The sequence below is a fragment of the Hirundo rustica genome, chromosome W (genome assembly GCF_015227805.2).
Source record: "Hirundo rustica isolate bHirRus1 chromosome W, bHirRus1.pri.v3, whole genome shotgun sequence".
NCBI lineage: Eukaryota > Metazoa > Chordata > Aves > Passeriformes > Hirundinidae > Hirundo > Hirundo rustica.
This window is the reverse complement of record NC_053487.1, coordinates 19,931,528-19,949,530: the sequence shown is the minus strand read 5'-3', so window position 1 is coordinate 19,949,530 and position 18,003 is coordinate 19,931,528. Positions and strand designations below refer to the sequence as shown.

At 43.4% G+C, this 18,003-nt stretch overlaps 1 protein-coding gene across 1 annotated transcript in view; it reads right to left on the bottom strand.

The window, feature by feature from the left end:
* Positions 1 to 2,770: 2,770 nt before the first annotated feature.
* Positions 2,771 to 18,003, bottom strand: part of HDX (highly divergent homeobox) — a 57,832-nt gene continuing 42,599 nt past the window's right edge. The window contains exons 6-10 of the mRNA XM_040088968.2: positions 14,383 to 14,590; positions 7,763 to 7,842; positions 6,083 to 6,166; positions 3,937 to 4,059; positions 2,771 to 3,739 (exon numbers count right to left, since the gene is read on the bottom strand). Of these exons, the coding sequence (XP_039944902.1) occupies positions 3,614 to 3,739; positions 3,937 to 4,059; positions 6,083 to 6,166; positions 7,763 to 7,842; positions 14,383 to 14,590 (621 nt within the window). The 3' untranslated portion in view covers positions 2,771 to 3,613. The remainder of the gene's footprint in view (positions 3,740 to 3,936; positions 4,060 to 6,082; positions 6,167 to 7,762; positions 7,843 to 14,382; positions 14,591 to 18,003) is intronic.

The window sequence follows — 18,003 nt, the reverse complement described above, 5'->3', positions numbered from 1 at the left end:
TTTAATGTTTCTTCCAATTTTTTCTGACATAGGTCTTACAAAACACATACATGCTTTATTTAAAACTTGTGGCTAATCCAGCTGCAGTCAGGAGTCTCATTTGCATCAATAAAGCAGGATGGGATGCATAAACCTGCAGTGTTGTGGTCATGGGTTATTATGTTATCAAGTTACTGAGGGCTGTCTAATTTGTCCCTGTCTTAGGTTGCAATATGTAACCAAAAGTGTGTATTCTATTTTCCATCTGTTGAAACTGGTTGGGGAGGTGTTTTCTTTATGTCTTGTATAACCCATTCCTCATAACTCCAGGGGGGAGGGGGCGGGTGTCTTCTATTAATGGGCAGCTGTTAAAACCAGGTGGGGCAGTGTTCTTATCTCTTCCACAACCCATCCTCCCTCCGGGGGATATCTTCTGTTAATGGGCCATTAAGGCTCACCACGACTGATACAATTACATCATCTTGTGAGATGCTCCACTCAGTGGGAGGAGCCAACCATTCCTACCTAGCTAAAAACTGAGTCAGAAACACCAGGGCAGCCTGTTTTTCCACTAGATTTCCTGGAGGAAGACTGGACCCTTCTCACCACCACTGGACCCTTCTACAGGATCATCTCTACTCCAACAGAACCACATCTGTTACTCCAGGAGGATTTACTTGGACTGCTTCCAACACCCTGACCAACAAGGTGTCAGGTTGTATTCTGACTCTGTCAGTGTTTCTAGGATTTTGTTTGTTTGCTTGGTTTTTTGTACTCCTACATTTGTATTTTTAATATTCCTGGTAAAGAACTGTTACTCCTATTCCCATATCTTTGCCTGAAAGCCCCTAATTCCAAAATTATAATAATTTGGAAGGAGGGAGTTTACGTTCTCCATTCCAAGGGAAGCTCCAGCTTTCCCTGGCAGACACCTGTCTTTCTAAACCAAGACAAATAGGCATCATCAGTGGAAGTTTTTCTTGCAGGAAAGTGGATGATTTAATTGACCATGAGATTAAGAACTCCTGTTAAGAGTATCCTGCCCTCTGTCATGGGAATTTGTTGTGCATTATTTGGGTTTATATTGTATTTCATTTTTATACTGGGTTTTGTGATGGTTTCTTCTGTAGCCCCCTGTTCCCCTGGAAAATGTATCATCCTGAAGTTTGTCCCTGCTCTTTTTCCCCGCCCATTCTCCCACACTGGAATGTAACCCAACTCTGTTCCACTCCCACCTTATCCCTGATTGGGTAGTGGCTTCTCTCCGCCTCTAGCCCCTTCCCCCTGGATAAAAGCCAGGAAACCACATGAAAAATTTCTCTTGGCTCGGGGACGGGGACAGAGACTGGGCTCCTGACCCTGCCGGGGCAGGACCACAGGAGAAAGACTAAATAAAGCCCTGATTCCCCCCAGATCAAGTGCAGAGACCCTTCCTTTTGCCATCAATGGGGACTTGCTGTCTCTAAAGGAAAAGGTTCACAGCCGCTCCGGGATCTATGGGGCCCTGGGAAAAATCCTTCCAACTGAGGTTTGTCTCTCAAGCTAGCCGAGGCAAAAACGGAGCCAGGGGGCTCCGAGAGAGAGACACCACAGGAATTCAAGTGGAAGAAGCAGGAAAACAGGGTCCAAATAGTGGCAAATCCCAGCACTTTTTAAATTTTGCAGAAAACAAGAGGTTTCATTGTCAGTGGCACAAATTTCCTGTCTAAAGGGAACAGCAATAGAAACCATTGTCGGCCTGGTATAGAAAATTTATAAATGAGTTTTTCAGAGCAAGCAGAATTCCAGCTCAGCTCTATCCTCCCTTTGAAGGACAGCACTGTGAGCTCTGCTCACAAACCTTCATTTTCACTCCGAGTTTTAATGCCTCAACTCACGCACAGGCCCAGCAGCTTGGAACTCTGGGCTTTGTCTGTGGAAGGGTAGCTCTGTTGGGAACTTACAGAATTGTACAGGGGGAAAACTGTGAGGCTTTTGGTTTTTCAGAACACCTTTTAAAACCATTCCTGCCCTTTCTGCAGCTGGTATTTAACAGTATTGCTAAAAGCTCCTCATGCCCAAGGAGAGGAGAGACTAAAAACCTGAAAGAACAGAGCTCACTACTGATACTAAACAAAAAGAGCTGTACAAGTGATTAGGGAGGGACTGATCAGACTGAGAAAACCTTAAAACCCGAGTTTAATCCCATTATTAAAGAAAAAACAGGTGTTATTTCCCCAACACTCTGGATTTTCTGAGCTACACCTTGGACCTCCCACTGAAATTAAGGGGATTACTCACTGCATGAACCAAGATTCCCGAGTCAATTATTATTTGGCATAAAATGGGAAGATCAGATTTTTTACCAGACTGAAGTATCTGTGTGAAAAATGCTTGCTGAGGCATATCCAGGTTGGAATCGGAGCATCAATGCAATGGGAAGGCACCTGCAGCATCCCACAGAAGCATCCTGGAGGAAAAGAGCTCCAGGATTGAGACCTGCCTTGGACTGGTCACCACCCTGTCAACTCAACCACAGCACCACTGCCAAGGCCAGGCATTCCCTGGACACAAACACACCCCACTGAATCCATCTGAACATCTCTGCACATCCATTCCACCACAGGAGTGAAGGGATTCAGTGCCAATAGCTCTGGGAAAGAAATTCAGTTCAGCCCCTGCCTGCAATCGAGATCACAGTTTAGAAATTGCACTTGCCAAAAAATGCACCAGGCAGGGCTTCAAACCAGATCTGCAAAACTCACTTCCAAACACTGGAAAACCTTTCAGGATGCAATGACAGCTGTGGAATTCTGACTGGCTTTGTAAACTAGAGCAAAGTTTGTGGAAAAATATATAACCAAGACTTAAAATAATAAGCAGAACTTTAGCATTCAGGCTTTGATAATTAAAAACTTTGACTACAATCATTAAACTCTAAAGAGTGTAAACATCCAGTCCAATTGCTACTGTATTAGGAAGTTGTGTCCTGCAGCTATTAGGGTTCCCAATTCCACCTCATTTCTTCCAACACTTATCACTGCTTCCTTGCATTAATAATTCATTGAGGATAATTCAATTTTTTCAGTTAGCCTTTCAAGGTTTTTTCAGCTATTTTGGTCAGAAAAATGGAAGATTTAACAATCTTAAGTCAGAAAATGAAAAACACTTCAGTTTAATTTCAGGTTTTCAAGTACAACTCAGAGAAAGCCTGTTATTCTATTTAGATCCCCAATTTTTAGTCTACCTACCTGAGTAAAAATGGGGAAAAATATAATAAACAGGCCTGGGGAGCACGTGGAGCTGGAGAATTTGCTGTGTGTCACACAACATTTGCTTCCCACTCTTGCATCCCTGCTCAGAAAGACTGCTACAGAGCCAGAGTTGTTCTGAAGAGTCAAAGTTAATCCTACCCAAGGCCAAGCTGCTACCAGTGAACCCTTCCCTCACCCAGTTCTTTGATTTTCCAAACCAAACATTCCCAGTTCCTGGGCAGTGTGAGGCTGTGAGGAGCCACAGCCGCCCTCCAGCACAGGCTCCTCCTCCTCGGGCTGGCTCCCTTGGGCTGAGAACACCGCAGAGCAAAAGCCTCTCTCTCCCCTGAACCCTGCACCTCCCGTGGGGTTTCTGTTCTGTCTCTTCCAAGAAAAAGAAATCACAAACTGTCTGAGGCATTTTTCTCTGACAGGGATGAGAGGCTGAATGAGGTATCATCAGGCTCTGGGGATGTGTGGTTGAAATCCATTTCTTCAAGTTCAGGAGGTAAGTCTGAAAGCAGAGCCTACGAGGGAAAAGTATATATAGTATATACACTATTAGGTGTGTTTTTTATGTCAGCAATGCTTTAAACAGAGTATGAAAATGGGTTTTTCAATCATAATTTGAGCCTCTGGAATAAATCCAAGGGAGAGACACAACACAAAAGGATAAACATCTTCTGATATTAAACACAGATATTAAACCTGCTCCAGGATTTACCTGCTGCTGTTCCTTATCATCTGATTTAATTGCAAGTATCAAACTCCGGGTAAACGTCTGCAGTTCAAAATATTTCTGTTTGTGGTTCTCCAGCTGACTCTCGATGAACCTGACTTCTTCATTCTGTGGGGAAACCAGAGAGTTCTGGGAATAATCTCAGAACCATGGAATCCTTTAGGTTGGAAAAGCCCTCTAAGATTGAGCCCAACCATTCCCCAGCACTGCTAAGCCTACCACTGACCATGTCCCCAAGTGCCACATCCACATATCTGTTAAATCCCTACAGGGATGGAGACAGGACAAAGCATTGGAATAATCACACCTAAACACCCCTGGGTTAAAACTAAATTGTCACTAAAAACTATTTTTAGTGACAATGACAACCAAAGCCCGGATCTCTTCCTAGAAGTGATCAGGGGGCTGTGAGAAGAGACAGCAAATAAATTCCATTATTGCAGCAGAAGGCTTGACACAAAAAACAGGGAAAATTACTTGAAAATTCCTCAAAGCTACTACAAATTAAAAGATATCCTCCAGTGCAGCTGGGTTTGATGTGGATGAAGTGTCAGCTCACCAAGCTCCTCAGGATCCCTTGGGTTACAGAATAAACAGGAATATCAGAGTGACAGAACAGTTTGGAAGGGACCTTAAAGATCATTTAGTTCCAACCTCCACAGAGTTGTTTATGGGACTGGAACTGGATGTAATATATTACAAAATGAGGAAATATCAATAATTTGTGTGCTTTGGCTAAAAAGGCATTTTCCCAATCTATACTTGCAAATCTCTTAATTAAAAATTCAGATTTGATTAGTATTTCCATTTATTCCAAGTATCTCTTCTCTTTCAAACTTACTGGATCAAAATGCTAAACCTGTTCATCAGTGCAGAGCTAAAATTCATTTTCTCTGGTTATTCACCTTTGCAAAGATCATGAAAATCAAAATGTTTATTTAGGTTACAAGATCAAAGGCATTGCTCATTTTGCAGAAGGGCTCTGCTTAATAGCACCAACTCATGAGAGAATAATGAAAAAAAATATGATATTCATGCTCACACTGACTGGAATTCAGCTTTAGTTGACACAAAAAGCTGTGACTACATGATGCTCTAAAGGTTTTCAACAAACCTTTAAAAATGGTTGTATTTTTGTTGGTTTTTCCCCAAAAAATTCACATTTTTTCAGTGAAAGCACTGCTCACCACACTGTTCCAGGTGATAGCAACTCTGGGAATGAGAGAGGAATATTTGGCTGCAATTCTGAGGCTTTCATAAAAAATCAGCTGAGTTCTTCCTGATGGACACAGCATTTGCCTGTTTAGCTCTGGATTTTGCCCAGCCCAGGAAGAATTCAGATTTAGGCAGAAAACTCAGGGAGTAATCAGTGCTGTCAAACAACTCTGGCTCTGCAGGGCACTGTCACAACAAGCCTCTCACTGCGCTGACAGGTGACATTAAGAGAAGGTCATTCCCTCTCCTGGCTCATTCTCTGCTGCCCTTCCCAGGAAAACGCTGCTGGAAGGAGGAATTTTTGTTCTGAAGAAATGATCTGTTTATTATTTTGATAATTGATTATTGTTAGGAGAACAGATCTGGTTTCTAAGGGAAAAAATCAGCAATAGAGGTAAAAACTCAAGGAAACTTGGAATTGTGGCAACTCCTAGGAGAGCAGCACACATACAACCCTCAGCCTTCAGCAGGAGACAGAAGCTGACAGGATCCAACTGCTTCTCCTCCCTCCCACAACCACCACTTCCAGGCATGTCCTGGGGAATGACTTCTCCTCAGATCTCCCCATTCCAGCAGAGGATTCCAGCTGTTCAGTCCCTTCCAGAGCTGGCAGCACCATGCTTCAGGAAAAGCATCACAGCACTCCAAGGAGCAATTCTGGTGGAGTGGCTCCAGAAATCCCTTTGTTGGGACACATGGAGGGAGCTGCAGCTCTGTAGAAATGGGGTTTTCCTGCCTCCATTTGGGTTGAAACATGGATAAAGTGGCTAGAGGTGGGATGAGGGCATGATGTGTACACCAGGAAAACAGCAGAGGAATTCAGGATCCCAGAAGCCTTTGCTGAATTCCTGACAGATCTACCCCCTGAACTCCCTGGAGATTATCCTGCTGTCCCTGACACGGCCCAATCACTCACCTTGTAATCCAAAAGAGAACTCATCTGATCCACTTCAGAATTGCTGATCAGATCACTTCCTTCATCATCTAAAATTTCTATTTTCTGAAACAGAAGCAAACAGTTAATTCCAACACACAGAGACAAACAAACAAGGATCCGCATCCCAAAGGGGCAGGAAGGATAGAGGATGGAGGATGGAGGATGGAGGATGGAGTATAAAGGATAAAGGATGAAGGGTGAAGGATGAAGGTAAGAGAGCTCTGTGGTGGTTCCTGAGGAGTTCTGAGCTGTACAGCTCCCATTAGATGGCAATCATGCACCTCAGCCAGGAGATCCAGCAGGAATTCAGCAGGAGCTGCTGCCATGGAGACTTGGTCTGTTTACAGAGGAGAAGCTCCCTGGCCCAGCTTTTTGTTTTAAAATTTATCCCCTCATAGCCCCTGCTCTGCTCTGTTGTTGTAGAGGAAGGTCTGGAAATTTGTCCCTCTGGATAAACCACCCATCACAGCAAGTCCTGAGCTACTCCTTACCTAAAGAAATCAAGGAGTTTTCCTCTGACCTTCCCTGGTCACAGTGCAAGGGAAATGCCCTTAGCTGTAAGGAATGCTGATCCAAAAGACACTTCCAAATGCATAAATATGGACATTTTCACCTAATTCACAAAAATTTGGGGAGCTTTTTATACTGGGTTTCTAAAGATACCTAAAGCACAGTGTTAAGGCCAAGCTTAACACTGACTAAGACTCAGAAATACATTCCAAGTTTTTTACTGTTTTTAATAGTTTTGAAAGTTGTGAACATTTATGAACCCATCCATAATAGGTTAAAGCAATTTTCCTATTTTTTAGGATGGTGTTTAACCCAGTGTAGGGAAGGGCCCCCACTGACCCAACCCATGTCCATGGGTCATTCCTGAGGTGTTAATTCAGGTTTTTCCTGCAGCATGTGGTCCCTCCTGCCTGCACACCAGGAATTTCCCTGAAATCAAGGAGGAGAAATCCTTCCAGGGGTATTCCCTGCTCTTCCTGGCAGGACCTACCAAGCTCCCAAGCCTGTGCTGAAGGCATGGAGGATAAAGCACATTTTGTGTACTCCACTGTCTGCCAGCCCAGCTGAAGTGACAATAGCTCAGAAACATCCCTGAGTTCTGCTGCTCCATCAGACCCTCAGTAAAGCTGGGACTCAAATACTATTGGTTTCAGACTCAGCTTGAGGAAAGTCTCTAAATAACTGCCAAACATTCACTTTCCCTTTCTTAGACACATTTTTAAAGATAGGGGAAGGAACAGATTAGAATTTCAAATAGGAAAACCGTATCTCTTATGCAAATACAATGTATCAGTCCAATTTTAAGTGCATTTTTAAAAAGTTTTGTTACAGTGTTTTCAGAACAAAGTATGAAGAAACTCTTCCCTGGTTTTGTTCCATTGTCGTATCAAATGACAAAATCTGGGGTTCAGGCAGGTTGGGGAGCTGAGTCTCCTGGACACCATCTCTGAAAACCATTTCTACTAAAGGTTTTAGGGTTTTTTCCTGCTGTGTTTTAGTATTATTAGCACAGTTTTAAAGCTCAAATAGGAAGGACTTTTAACACACACAACTGAAGTTGTAATCTAGTGAAAAAGACAGGTGCTGGACAACAACCTCAAGATTAATTAAAGGAGGAATTAACTGGTGGAAAAGTAAAGGTAAACATACCACATTATCAGTGGAAACTGGATTCTGGTCATCATCTTTGTGGCTAATTGCTTCATTTTGAAGAGCTTCATTTGTCTCTTCTGCAGAAATAAATTGGTTTTGTCAGAGTTCATTCCAATCTTATGCTGAAGGACTGTTAATGGTGATTACCACTAAATGTCACAGCTGCTAAATCCAACAGCAAAGTCATGGTATCAATGTCTAATCATAAACAGAATATCTGCCTGTTGGGGTTTGAGTCTCCGTAGAATTTTTCCCCCCTCCCAAGTTGCTAGGAGACTAAGTGCTGAGTGCTTAACGTGGACAAAAGAACTGATAACTTAGTTTTGGGGGAGGGAAAAAAGCTCCCGGAGAGAGCGGAGGGTGGGGGGATCTCGCGGCTTTTCTTTTTCTTCTTCCCGGGGGGAGCACCGAGCGGGCCACGGTTGTTGGAGTCCACAGTTAACGAAGGAGTCTGGTCCTGGGAATTCTATCATCTGTTGGAGTATCCAGGAATTCGGAGTTTCTTCGCTGTCCTGCTGGATTTTGGGTGAGACCGGGTCCCGCCGCTGCGGCTTCTCCGGCACTGCCACCTCTGCCTGCCGAGGACACCCCCTGCCTGCGGAGGACAGTCCACCGCGCCCGGCTTCCAGCCATCAGCGCCGGAGCTTCCACCGTTTGTCCTCGGGGTTCTTGGTTCTGTTCTACTATTGTTATAATTGCTGTTGGTTTTTTGTCTGTCCTGTTATATTTACTAGTAAAGGACTGTTATTCCTTTTCCCCATAGCTCTGACTGAAAAGTTTTATTTTTAATCTTCCAAATTATAATAACACGGAGGGAAGGATTCAAATTCCTCATTTCCTAGAGAGGCCTGCCTCTCCTTAGCAGACACCTGTCTTTTCAAAACCAAGACACTGCCTTATTAAAAAGACATCTTGTCACAAGCATTTCAAGCCAACATCAAACCAATTGTGACCGGAAACAACAACAAAACTCTCAGTTATATTCAGTACCAAAAACTTCCCATTTTTAGGTTCAGGTTGGAATAGTCAAAGGTGATGGAGTTTCACATCAGAGGTGTGCAGAAGTTGTGGGGTTTTTTTGTTTTTTTTTTTAATGAAAATAAATTCCTGCATGAAAAATCCTGCATTCCCTGAAATTCTGGAGTACATATCTAAATCCAACTTCCCCCTTGCAGACACTGATGGGTTTTGAACCAAAACCTGATCAGATTATGGCAAATGCTTATCCCCAGTGAACCTGAAGTGCTTTTTTATGTATAAACACTTGGAAACAGCAGATTTTACCTTGGTATTTCAACCACAAAGCATGAGGTGAGTCCATTGACCTTAAAGGCCAAGGAGAACACAAAACCCAAAGAAAGGTAAGTCCATTTACCCCTCAAATTGAAGTTTGTTTCTCATATTTACATGACTTCTGCATAGAAAAAACATAAATATATTACACATATTAAATATAAAGAGGAAAAGAGGGAAGAGGAAGCAAGGTTCAGGTGATTTCAGGGTCTGTCACCTCTACACAAACACAGGGATAACAGGATTTCCCTGGGATTACCAAAGACAGGGTGTGGTGGTTTGGCCAGGAAGTGATTTTTTCAGGAAGTTATAGTTTGACAAACCAGTTAGAAAGGGATACGTCTCCGTGGACCTACGGGGTTAAATATCGGGAGATCCTGGGAAGCTTCCTTTTTATTTCCGGCTTTCCAGCAGGTAACACCGAGTAGGAGCCGCTCTGTTGGAGTGGCCCCGGCTGGCCAGGCCCCCCGCTCCCCCCCGTTCGGGGGAAGCTGGCCTGGCCTGGCTGAGCCCCATTGTCTCCCGGTGGGGGAGGGGGGGCTGTAGCTTAACATCGGCTAATTTTAAAGCCTACCCTGGAGCCGGCCGATCCGGGACAGATGGCCGCCGAGCCCCCTGATAACAGCTATGATCCCGGTTGGGCCGGGCCCGCCCCGATTGTCACCGAGGGGTGGGCAAGGAAGCATTTATGATCCCTGACTATCCAGTCGCTCTGAGCTCCCATCTTTCACTACGATCTTTCTGTTCGAGTTCCCCCCCCCCCGTCGTCGGGGCAAGCCTTGAAAGCTGACACCGTGAGCCAGCAGCCTGAGGGGGAAAGGACCTGGGCCAGATTTAACTCTTTCCTGACACAGATGAGACTTTTAAAACTCTAATCCTCCTTTTGAGTAAGAAGGGACAGAGTGAACGTAGAGAAGACACAGCATGAAGTCATTGAAGAACGAGTGAAAAGACTTTTTGGGAGGAAGGATTGAGGAGTTTGCCATTTTAAGCTGAATTTCTCTTATCGAGCCATGGTATTGAACTCTATATATGTAGATTATCCCTTTAAATCATGGGAAAAATATGCATTTGGGGAGATGATTGTTTAGATTTGTGGATTTTAGCAAAGATGTCTGTGATGGACTGAGTAATATTGAATTAGAATCTGTGACTTTTGTGATCCTATGAGATGCTTGAACAGAGAGAGATAAGCCCTCTGTGCCAATGAAGAAGTGAGAAGATATCTCTGTTCCCTGAGATGAAGAATCCTTTGCCTTTGGAGTTCATCCTTAAAAAGTGACACCCCAGTATGCAGTATGCTTGAGTCCATGGCCCATAAGTAGCTTGGGAAACTGCTAATGGGAGGGGAGTTCACAGAAGCAGGTTTTCCCCTGGCGGCTGTTTTTGTGACAGTTAAAACCCACAAGAGAACTGTTCTAGGTGTCAGTGGGGGAAATTCCATGGTAAACTAAGAGAGACTCCTCTCCCTAAAGAACTGATGAAAGATTATTTTTAGATGGTGAAACTGACTGAAAATCACAGGTTTTGTCTCTTTATATTGTTTGTGGGAAAGTGAACACTTTGTGGTGGGGGAAAGAGCGTTTTGAAAGTTTCATTTTTGATTTTTTTCCATTTTCTTCTTTTTCTTTAGTGTGTGTGTTAATAAATCTATTTTTATGGTTTAAGTTTGGGCCTGTTTTGCCTTTTTCTCCTAATTCTATCTCACAGAGGGAAAAAAAAAAAGAGTAAACACTCAGACCACTACACTAAATTTAGCAAACAGAATTCAGCGAACGTGAAACCACTACAAACCATTAACTGGCTCTGTATGGTCTGGCCTAAACATTACCCTGTATAGTGGTTTCATGTTCGCCAAATTCTGTTTGCTAAATTTAGTGTAGTGGTCTGAGTGTTTACTCTCTTTTTGTGGGAGAATATCAGGAGAAAGCAAAGCAGGCTTAAGCTTAAAAAGAAACAAATAGTTTTATTAACACACACTAAAAGAATGGAAAAGAAAAAAAGATGGAAAAAAAATGAAACTTCAAACACTCCTCCCTCCTCCTACAAACTGCTAACTTTCTTACAAAACAACATAGAGAGACACAACCTGTGATTTTCAGTCAGTTTCATCATTTAAACATAATCTTTCATCACTTTGGGAGAAGAGTCTCTCTAGAGTCCTATGGAGACATTCGCCACAAGACAAAAACAGTCTTGTGGCTCCCAATGTCACAAATCTGCAACCGCCTGGAGTTTTTGCAGATTGTGCTGTCCCACCTATTAGCAGCCTTTCCCCTGGCTACTCATGGGCCTCTCAGTGTATTTGGGGTACCGTTTTAAGAATGCTTCTTCTAGTATAAAACAAGGATTCTCTTCTTCTATCTCCAAAATTGTCCCAATCTCAAAAGGAACAGAGACCTCCTTTTACCCCAGGAGCCGGGGGCGTCAAATCACTTTCTCTCTAAAATCATCTTTGTCTCAAAGGCTTAGACCTCCTTTTACCCCAGGAGCGAGAGGCTTGCCCTGTTCAAGATTCTCACTTAAATCTCAATTATATCAATACCCAACTTTTGACTAGAACAAGCATTCCCCCAAACATTAAGATATTACAAGATACAGTCCATTTCTCCATAGTTTACATCAGAGAAGTCCAGTTAAAAATGTCCACATCCTCAATCCCTCTTTCTAATAATCTTTACCAGTTCTTTCACTCTTGCTCCACTGACTACATGCAGTGTCTTTTTTTATGTCCATTCTGTCTCTTTCTTCTCTCTCTCAAGGAAGGATTAGGCCTTGGAAGATTCATGTTGCCAGGAAAGGGTTAAATCTGCTCAGGCCTGCAGTGGCCATGTGATTTTTTTGCCAGGCAGGGGCAGCAGTCTCTTCCCAGCCCCATGCATCTCAGATCCTCTGGGCTTTTCCCTTCCACTCCTTTCTTCTCTGCCTAGGAATCACCAGAGGAGGGGAGGGGGGGAGAGCTCTGCCCACCCCTCGGTGACAATCAGGGCAGCCTCGGCCCAACTGGACCCATGGTTGTTATCAGGGGCCTGGCAGAGATCCCTCCCTACTCCGGGGCTCTGGGGAAGTTTTAAAAAGTAGTTCATGTTAAGCTGCAACCTCCCCTCCCCTGATGGGAGCCGATGGAGCCCAACTAGGCCTTCGGCCAGCTCTCCCCCAAAGCGGGGGGGGGGAGCAGCAGGCCCCACTCGATGTTACCTGTTCAGCTGAACCAGAGGAAAAGGACCTGACCTGAACAAAATCAGGATTTATATGGGTACTTCCCAAAGTCGCATTTGACATTCTCTGTGGTCAAAGCAGATGCCAATATCCCAACCTAGCTTCTGATAGGTCCTTGTCCTTTCTAAAACAATTTCAAGGTCCTGACAGGGTAAAAACTCCACATTCCTCCCTAACTAAAAACTAAACTTTACCAACCCATGACATGGTTTTAAACAACTTTTAAATTAAATATCTCTGAACCGAGAAAATCTGATTGGAAATTGTTTCAAATGAAGTTAATCTGTCACCGGTCACAGCTCCATAGGACAATTTGTGCCAGAAGCACATGGGATCAAACAGGAGCATTAGGGAGCAGGGAGCAAGGAAGGGTGAAGGACACTAGGTGAGGATGCTCCTCAGGGACATTCCAAGGCACCAGGAACTCTGTAACCCTGACAGTCACCCCTTGGATTCAACAGCTGAAGGAAGCAGCTCCCTACATCATTCCCAACTCTTTGAATATTCATCCTCAACTCATGGAACCCAGCACAGCCCTAATGACCTCCACTGACAAGGTGTGGATTCAATTGCCACACAATTAAAAAAGGTGAGGCAATATGAGAGCTCTAATGATCCATTTTGCATCACAGCACAGCTTATTTTTTTATATTGACACACTACATTTTAAAAGCAGAAGCCATCAACTCACTCTAATTAGGTGATCAAAAATTGCTTTTGTCTGTCTTTCAGAGTGGTTTTTTGCTGTTGTGGTTTTGGTTTTTTAATAAATTAGGACCAAAAATTACAGTTCTCAAACATTAGAGCAATTCCCTATCTGTGACTGAACATAACCCATGAGGATTGGGGGAAATATTTTCCAGGAAGTTCAAAACCAGCTGAACTGCAGCAGACACCTCCTCCTTTGAACTGGAGAAATGAACAGAAATAATTGTTGTGGGAGAACAAAGGAATGAAAGTGGGATTCCTGGATGCTCTGGAAATCCTGTTATTTCCTTGCACTTCCTTAGGCTTTGACACTAATAATACAGCCAAGTGTTCAGTCTCACTTTGCCTGATGAAAGCCTTGCTCAACAAATATGGAGTTATTCCTCACTTGAACTACAGACACTTCAGACTCTTCCCTGTCACCATTTTCCCTCAAGCAGATCTGACTTAAATCAGCTCTTTCCACACCTCAGGCAAATCAAGGACTGAAATTCCTCATCTCACTTGGCTTTCAATCATTTGACCCATTTCTTTATCATCTTATTCCCTCTACAGTTGAATATGACAAAGCTCTCCCAAACTCATTCCCAGCTGCTCTCCATTCCCCTGGCTCTTCCCTTTAAATTGTTCAGAGGAAATTACAGGATCAAGCCTGACACACTGAGCTGCAGCAGCAGCAGGCCCGAGGTCAGACTTTCTTTTAGCTTGGAGAGCAAAGGCTCCATTGATCTCCTCTAAGCAGAAGCACTGGGAACAATTAGTGAGTGAGGCATGTGCCAGGCTCATGGACAGGAGGGGCAGGGAGACATCGATCCCATGTGCTCCTGGGAGGGAAAAGGGAATTAAGTTGAAGGCACTTCTCACTCCAGATGCTGCAGTTTACTGACATCCCCATGTGTGCAATTCCAAGGCTGCCATGGGCAGGGACACCTTCCACTAGCCCAGGGTGCTCCAAGCCCCGTCCAACCTGGCCTTGGACACTTCCAGGGGTGGGGTGTCAAATGGAATGACCATTCCATCTGGCTGGGAAGAACTGAGCAGTTGGCAGAGAACATTTTTTAAATCTGGCTTCCTTGGGAAGTGAGGCTTCCCCACCTGTACTGGCTGCCAAGCTCTCACTTGCATCAGCAAAACGTGAACTTTTTATTTCATTTCAGATGAATCTGGCAGAAACAGGGCTCTTGTGAACAAAGGTTTCTCCAATCTTTGTATAACAAACCCAACAAAACTCAGAGACACAGAGGTAGAAGAAAGAGACCAAACAGTACCTTCAGCCCAGGTGGGGTGGAGCACCTGTGACTCTGTCAGATGTTTTTGAATGTGTACAACAGAATCCAAAGCATGCACACTGCACAAAATTGAAAACATAGGCACAGTAGTAACTGCATTCCAAATACCTTGTGAGCTTCCTTCAGATAAGCAGATTGATACTTCATCATTCCTGTCATTATCATCCCTCACTTCAGTAGTAGTTTCCTCTCCTGGATTAAGTGCTGATTTAGAAACAAATTCAGATTGATCAGAGAAATCAGCAGGACCTCCTCTAGGGGGTGGGACCTCAATCCCCATTAAACGATATTTCCGTCTTCGATTCCCAATCCAAGTCTTGTAAGAGAAATAAACATGAATGATATCAGAAACTATAACAAAAGCAACAGGCCCCCAACCAAGTGACATCATCACATCTGGGCTACAGGAGCAAGGGTGCAGCCAGCAGTTCAGGGAGCTGATTATTCCCCGGTATTGGACCCTTCTGAGGCTGCTTCCCAAAATCGTGTCCAGATTCAGCTTTCCAAGGGAAACAGGAAGGTGCACAGCAAAAGGAAAAGAAGCAATAGGCACAAGTGGCAGCAAGGGAAGCTCTGATTGGAAGTGAGAATATAAAAGAAAAAATAATGCTTTACAGTGAGGCAGAGGGACAGTTTGTCCATAGAAGCCTTGGTACCTCCAGCCTTGGAGGTACTCAATGTTTTACTGGACAACATCCTGAGAAACCTGCCTTGATTCCAAAGTCAATCCAGCTCCAGATAAAGAGCAGGATTAGATGACTTTGTAAGGTCTCTGCCCACCTAAATTATTCAACAAATTTAACATAAGATCTTTGATCCAGGTTCTCCTACTCTTCAACTTCCATAAGGGGACTGAAGCATCTGATGACCCAAACATCCCCCCTGTTCTAGGATTTCCTACAGCACAGAGGGAACTGGCCAAGGTGACAGATTTACTGCACTCCCCTTGGAGGACAGAAAGGAACTCGGAAGAATAAAGCTCAGAGCAGCTCATCCTTCAGTCTCCTTTGGCTGTGAAACAGAGCTTTAGGAAAAGTTGTTTGCAGTGAGTGCAGAAGAGCACACTGGGAACACTCTGGGCAATGAAACCAGCCCAGGAACCTGGAAACCCTGGTGGGATGGAGAAGGATGCTTTAAGTTCATCTTCCATTAATAAAATTGAATTTCAAAGGAGAAAAAAAAAAAAAAGAAGACCCACATTCTAAATTCTCAAAGTGGATCTGTACACCTGGTCATTAATTTGCCTTCTCTGATGAAGAAACATCTACACCAAAAATTATTAAAGATTCAGAGCTTAACATGATGTAACAAGACTTGTCTGCAACTCTTCACCTCCTAAGGCTCTCCCTTCCCCTGTGTCACTCAGGCTTTCAACATCTCATCTCATCTCATCTCATCTCATCTCATCTCATCTCATCTCATCTCATCTCATCTCATCTCATCTCATCTCATCTCTGCTCAACAGCCCCTGTACCCCAGACCCTTCATTCCATCAAATCAGTTCTCCACTGGCAACCAAAAATCCTTCCCAGAGCCAGGAATCAATTTCTTTACCAACTGCTACTCCCACTCTTCTCAGGCTGGCTCTCATCCCCCTTCCACACCACCTACACCCCCAGAAATAGGAGCAGCAGTTCCTGGGTTTGAAAACATGATCAGGCCATGGCAGAGTGCACATCATCTCCATGAGGCCTCGGTTCCAAATGAGTTTCCCAAGACATTAAAATATTTTAGGATTTTCTTTAAAGACACACAGAACATCACTCTGGCCTTATTTCAGAAATATCTGCCCTATTCCTCTTCCTAAGGTTCTGAAACAGTTGAGTAAAAAACTTTTTGCTTATAGTACCTTGATTACCAAAGAGAAAAAATAAAGGAATATTAACAGCTGTCCCAACTACTAAACACAGTTTCATGCTGTGCCAGCCTTGGGAAAAAAAAAAAAAAATTAAAGCTGCATCTCTAACAAGCTAAAAGATAACATGCTGAACACGATTTTTAGCAAATCATTTTTGTTGGCTGGTATTTGCTTTCCCAGCTTGCTGATTTTCCTCTTTGAAGAATGCACAACAGGTATGCAGAGAACTACCGAGATAATTTTTTTCTATTACCTACAGTTTTGGGAGAAAAGAAATTAAAGAAAACACCCCACATAAGCAGCCCTTTGAGATCTGAGTCTCTTTTTTTTCAAGCAGTATATTGCCATTCTTTTAAATTTTCCCATCATCTTGTGATTTTAACAAACAGCACTAAAAAAATTTAAAATTGAATCTACCTATTTTTTAGTAAAAAAAGCACTTGGGAAAGCTAGATCTTTTTAGAGACTCTTCAAAGCAGAAAATCTTTCATTCAACATACTGAGAATGGCAGAGAAGATGAAGATGTTTTGATAGTGTCTCAAATTAAATGGAGAAGAGAAGGTTCCACATCCTGTGTGCTCTGCTGAACAGAGAGCATTCTGGAACAGCAAAATTGTGAGGGCAAGAGCAGATAGGAATTGCCATGTAGGAAATGAGCTTGAGAGTTCTATCTCTCCCTAAAATACATTCTCCTTAAACACTTCCAGCAAGTTCTGTGAAGTGCATGGGATCATTTGTGAGTCTGTTCTGGTGCAGGTGATGCCAGAGCCTTACGGGCTGTCCCTGTCTCTGCCTTGAGGACAGAAACATTCCAACAGATGGAAAGGTTTGCACAGAACTCCACAGTGTCACCCTGTCCTAGGTTACAATGTAAAATGTGCCCAAAGTATGTATTCTATCACCATCTACATGAAATGTTGAAACTAAGTTGTGCACTGTTTCCCTTGCCCCCTGCCTCCAGACTATCTTCTGCTAATGGCCCATCAATGCCTTCCTGCATGACTCATAGATAACTCCCTCCAGGAGCTATCTCTGTTTAATGGGCAATCAAGGACCCATTACAAAACTGATAAAATTATATCAGTCCATTGTGAGATGCTCCGCCCAGGGGGAGGAGCCAAGCATTCCCACCTGGATATAATCTGGCATCTGGGACAGCACAAGCAGCTTTACCCACTGGTTTCTCAGAGGACAAGAGCTACCAGACCTTTCTGCAAGAACACTGCTTGAACAAGACCACTTCATCTGGACTGCTACCACCATGGTTTCAGGTTGTATTCTGACTCTGTCAGTGATCTTTTGTACCATTGCATTTGTTTTATTTTATTTTACTTTTTTTTCCTCTCCTATTAAATTGGTTTTTTTTTCTGACTTAGAGTCTCTCGCTGGTTTTGCCTTCAAGCCAGCACATATATTTTGGTGCCCAACGTGGGGCAGGAGGTATTGAGAAAAGTCAGGATTACAATTTTGTAGTGAGGAAAAAAAAAAAAAAAAACCAAAAAAAACCAGCTGTCCACTATGATGCTCAACATGCTTTCATATATCTTATACCTAGCTCTCTACATTTTCCCACACATGGGGCAGTATTTGCCGGTCTTAATGCTCATGTGTAGACCAGGGTATGGTACCAAAATTGCTTTATTGGTCTATTATGTTTATTGTATGATAACCTCTGAGGCAATGAGCATCATTCGGAATATATACTCTATTTTGTGTTCTTGTCCAGAATGCTACATCTGGGTTCTCAACAATCGCACCCAGCCCCTGTGGGGAGGGGTAAAGAATGATTTTTTCCAGTCTTTTAGGTATGGCACAGCAGTTTTCGAAAGTATTGAGTTCTCTCTAGGTGCCAAGTACAGCATAATATTGT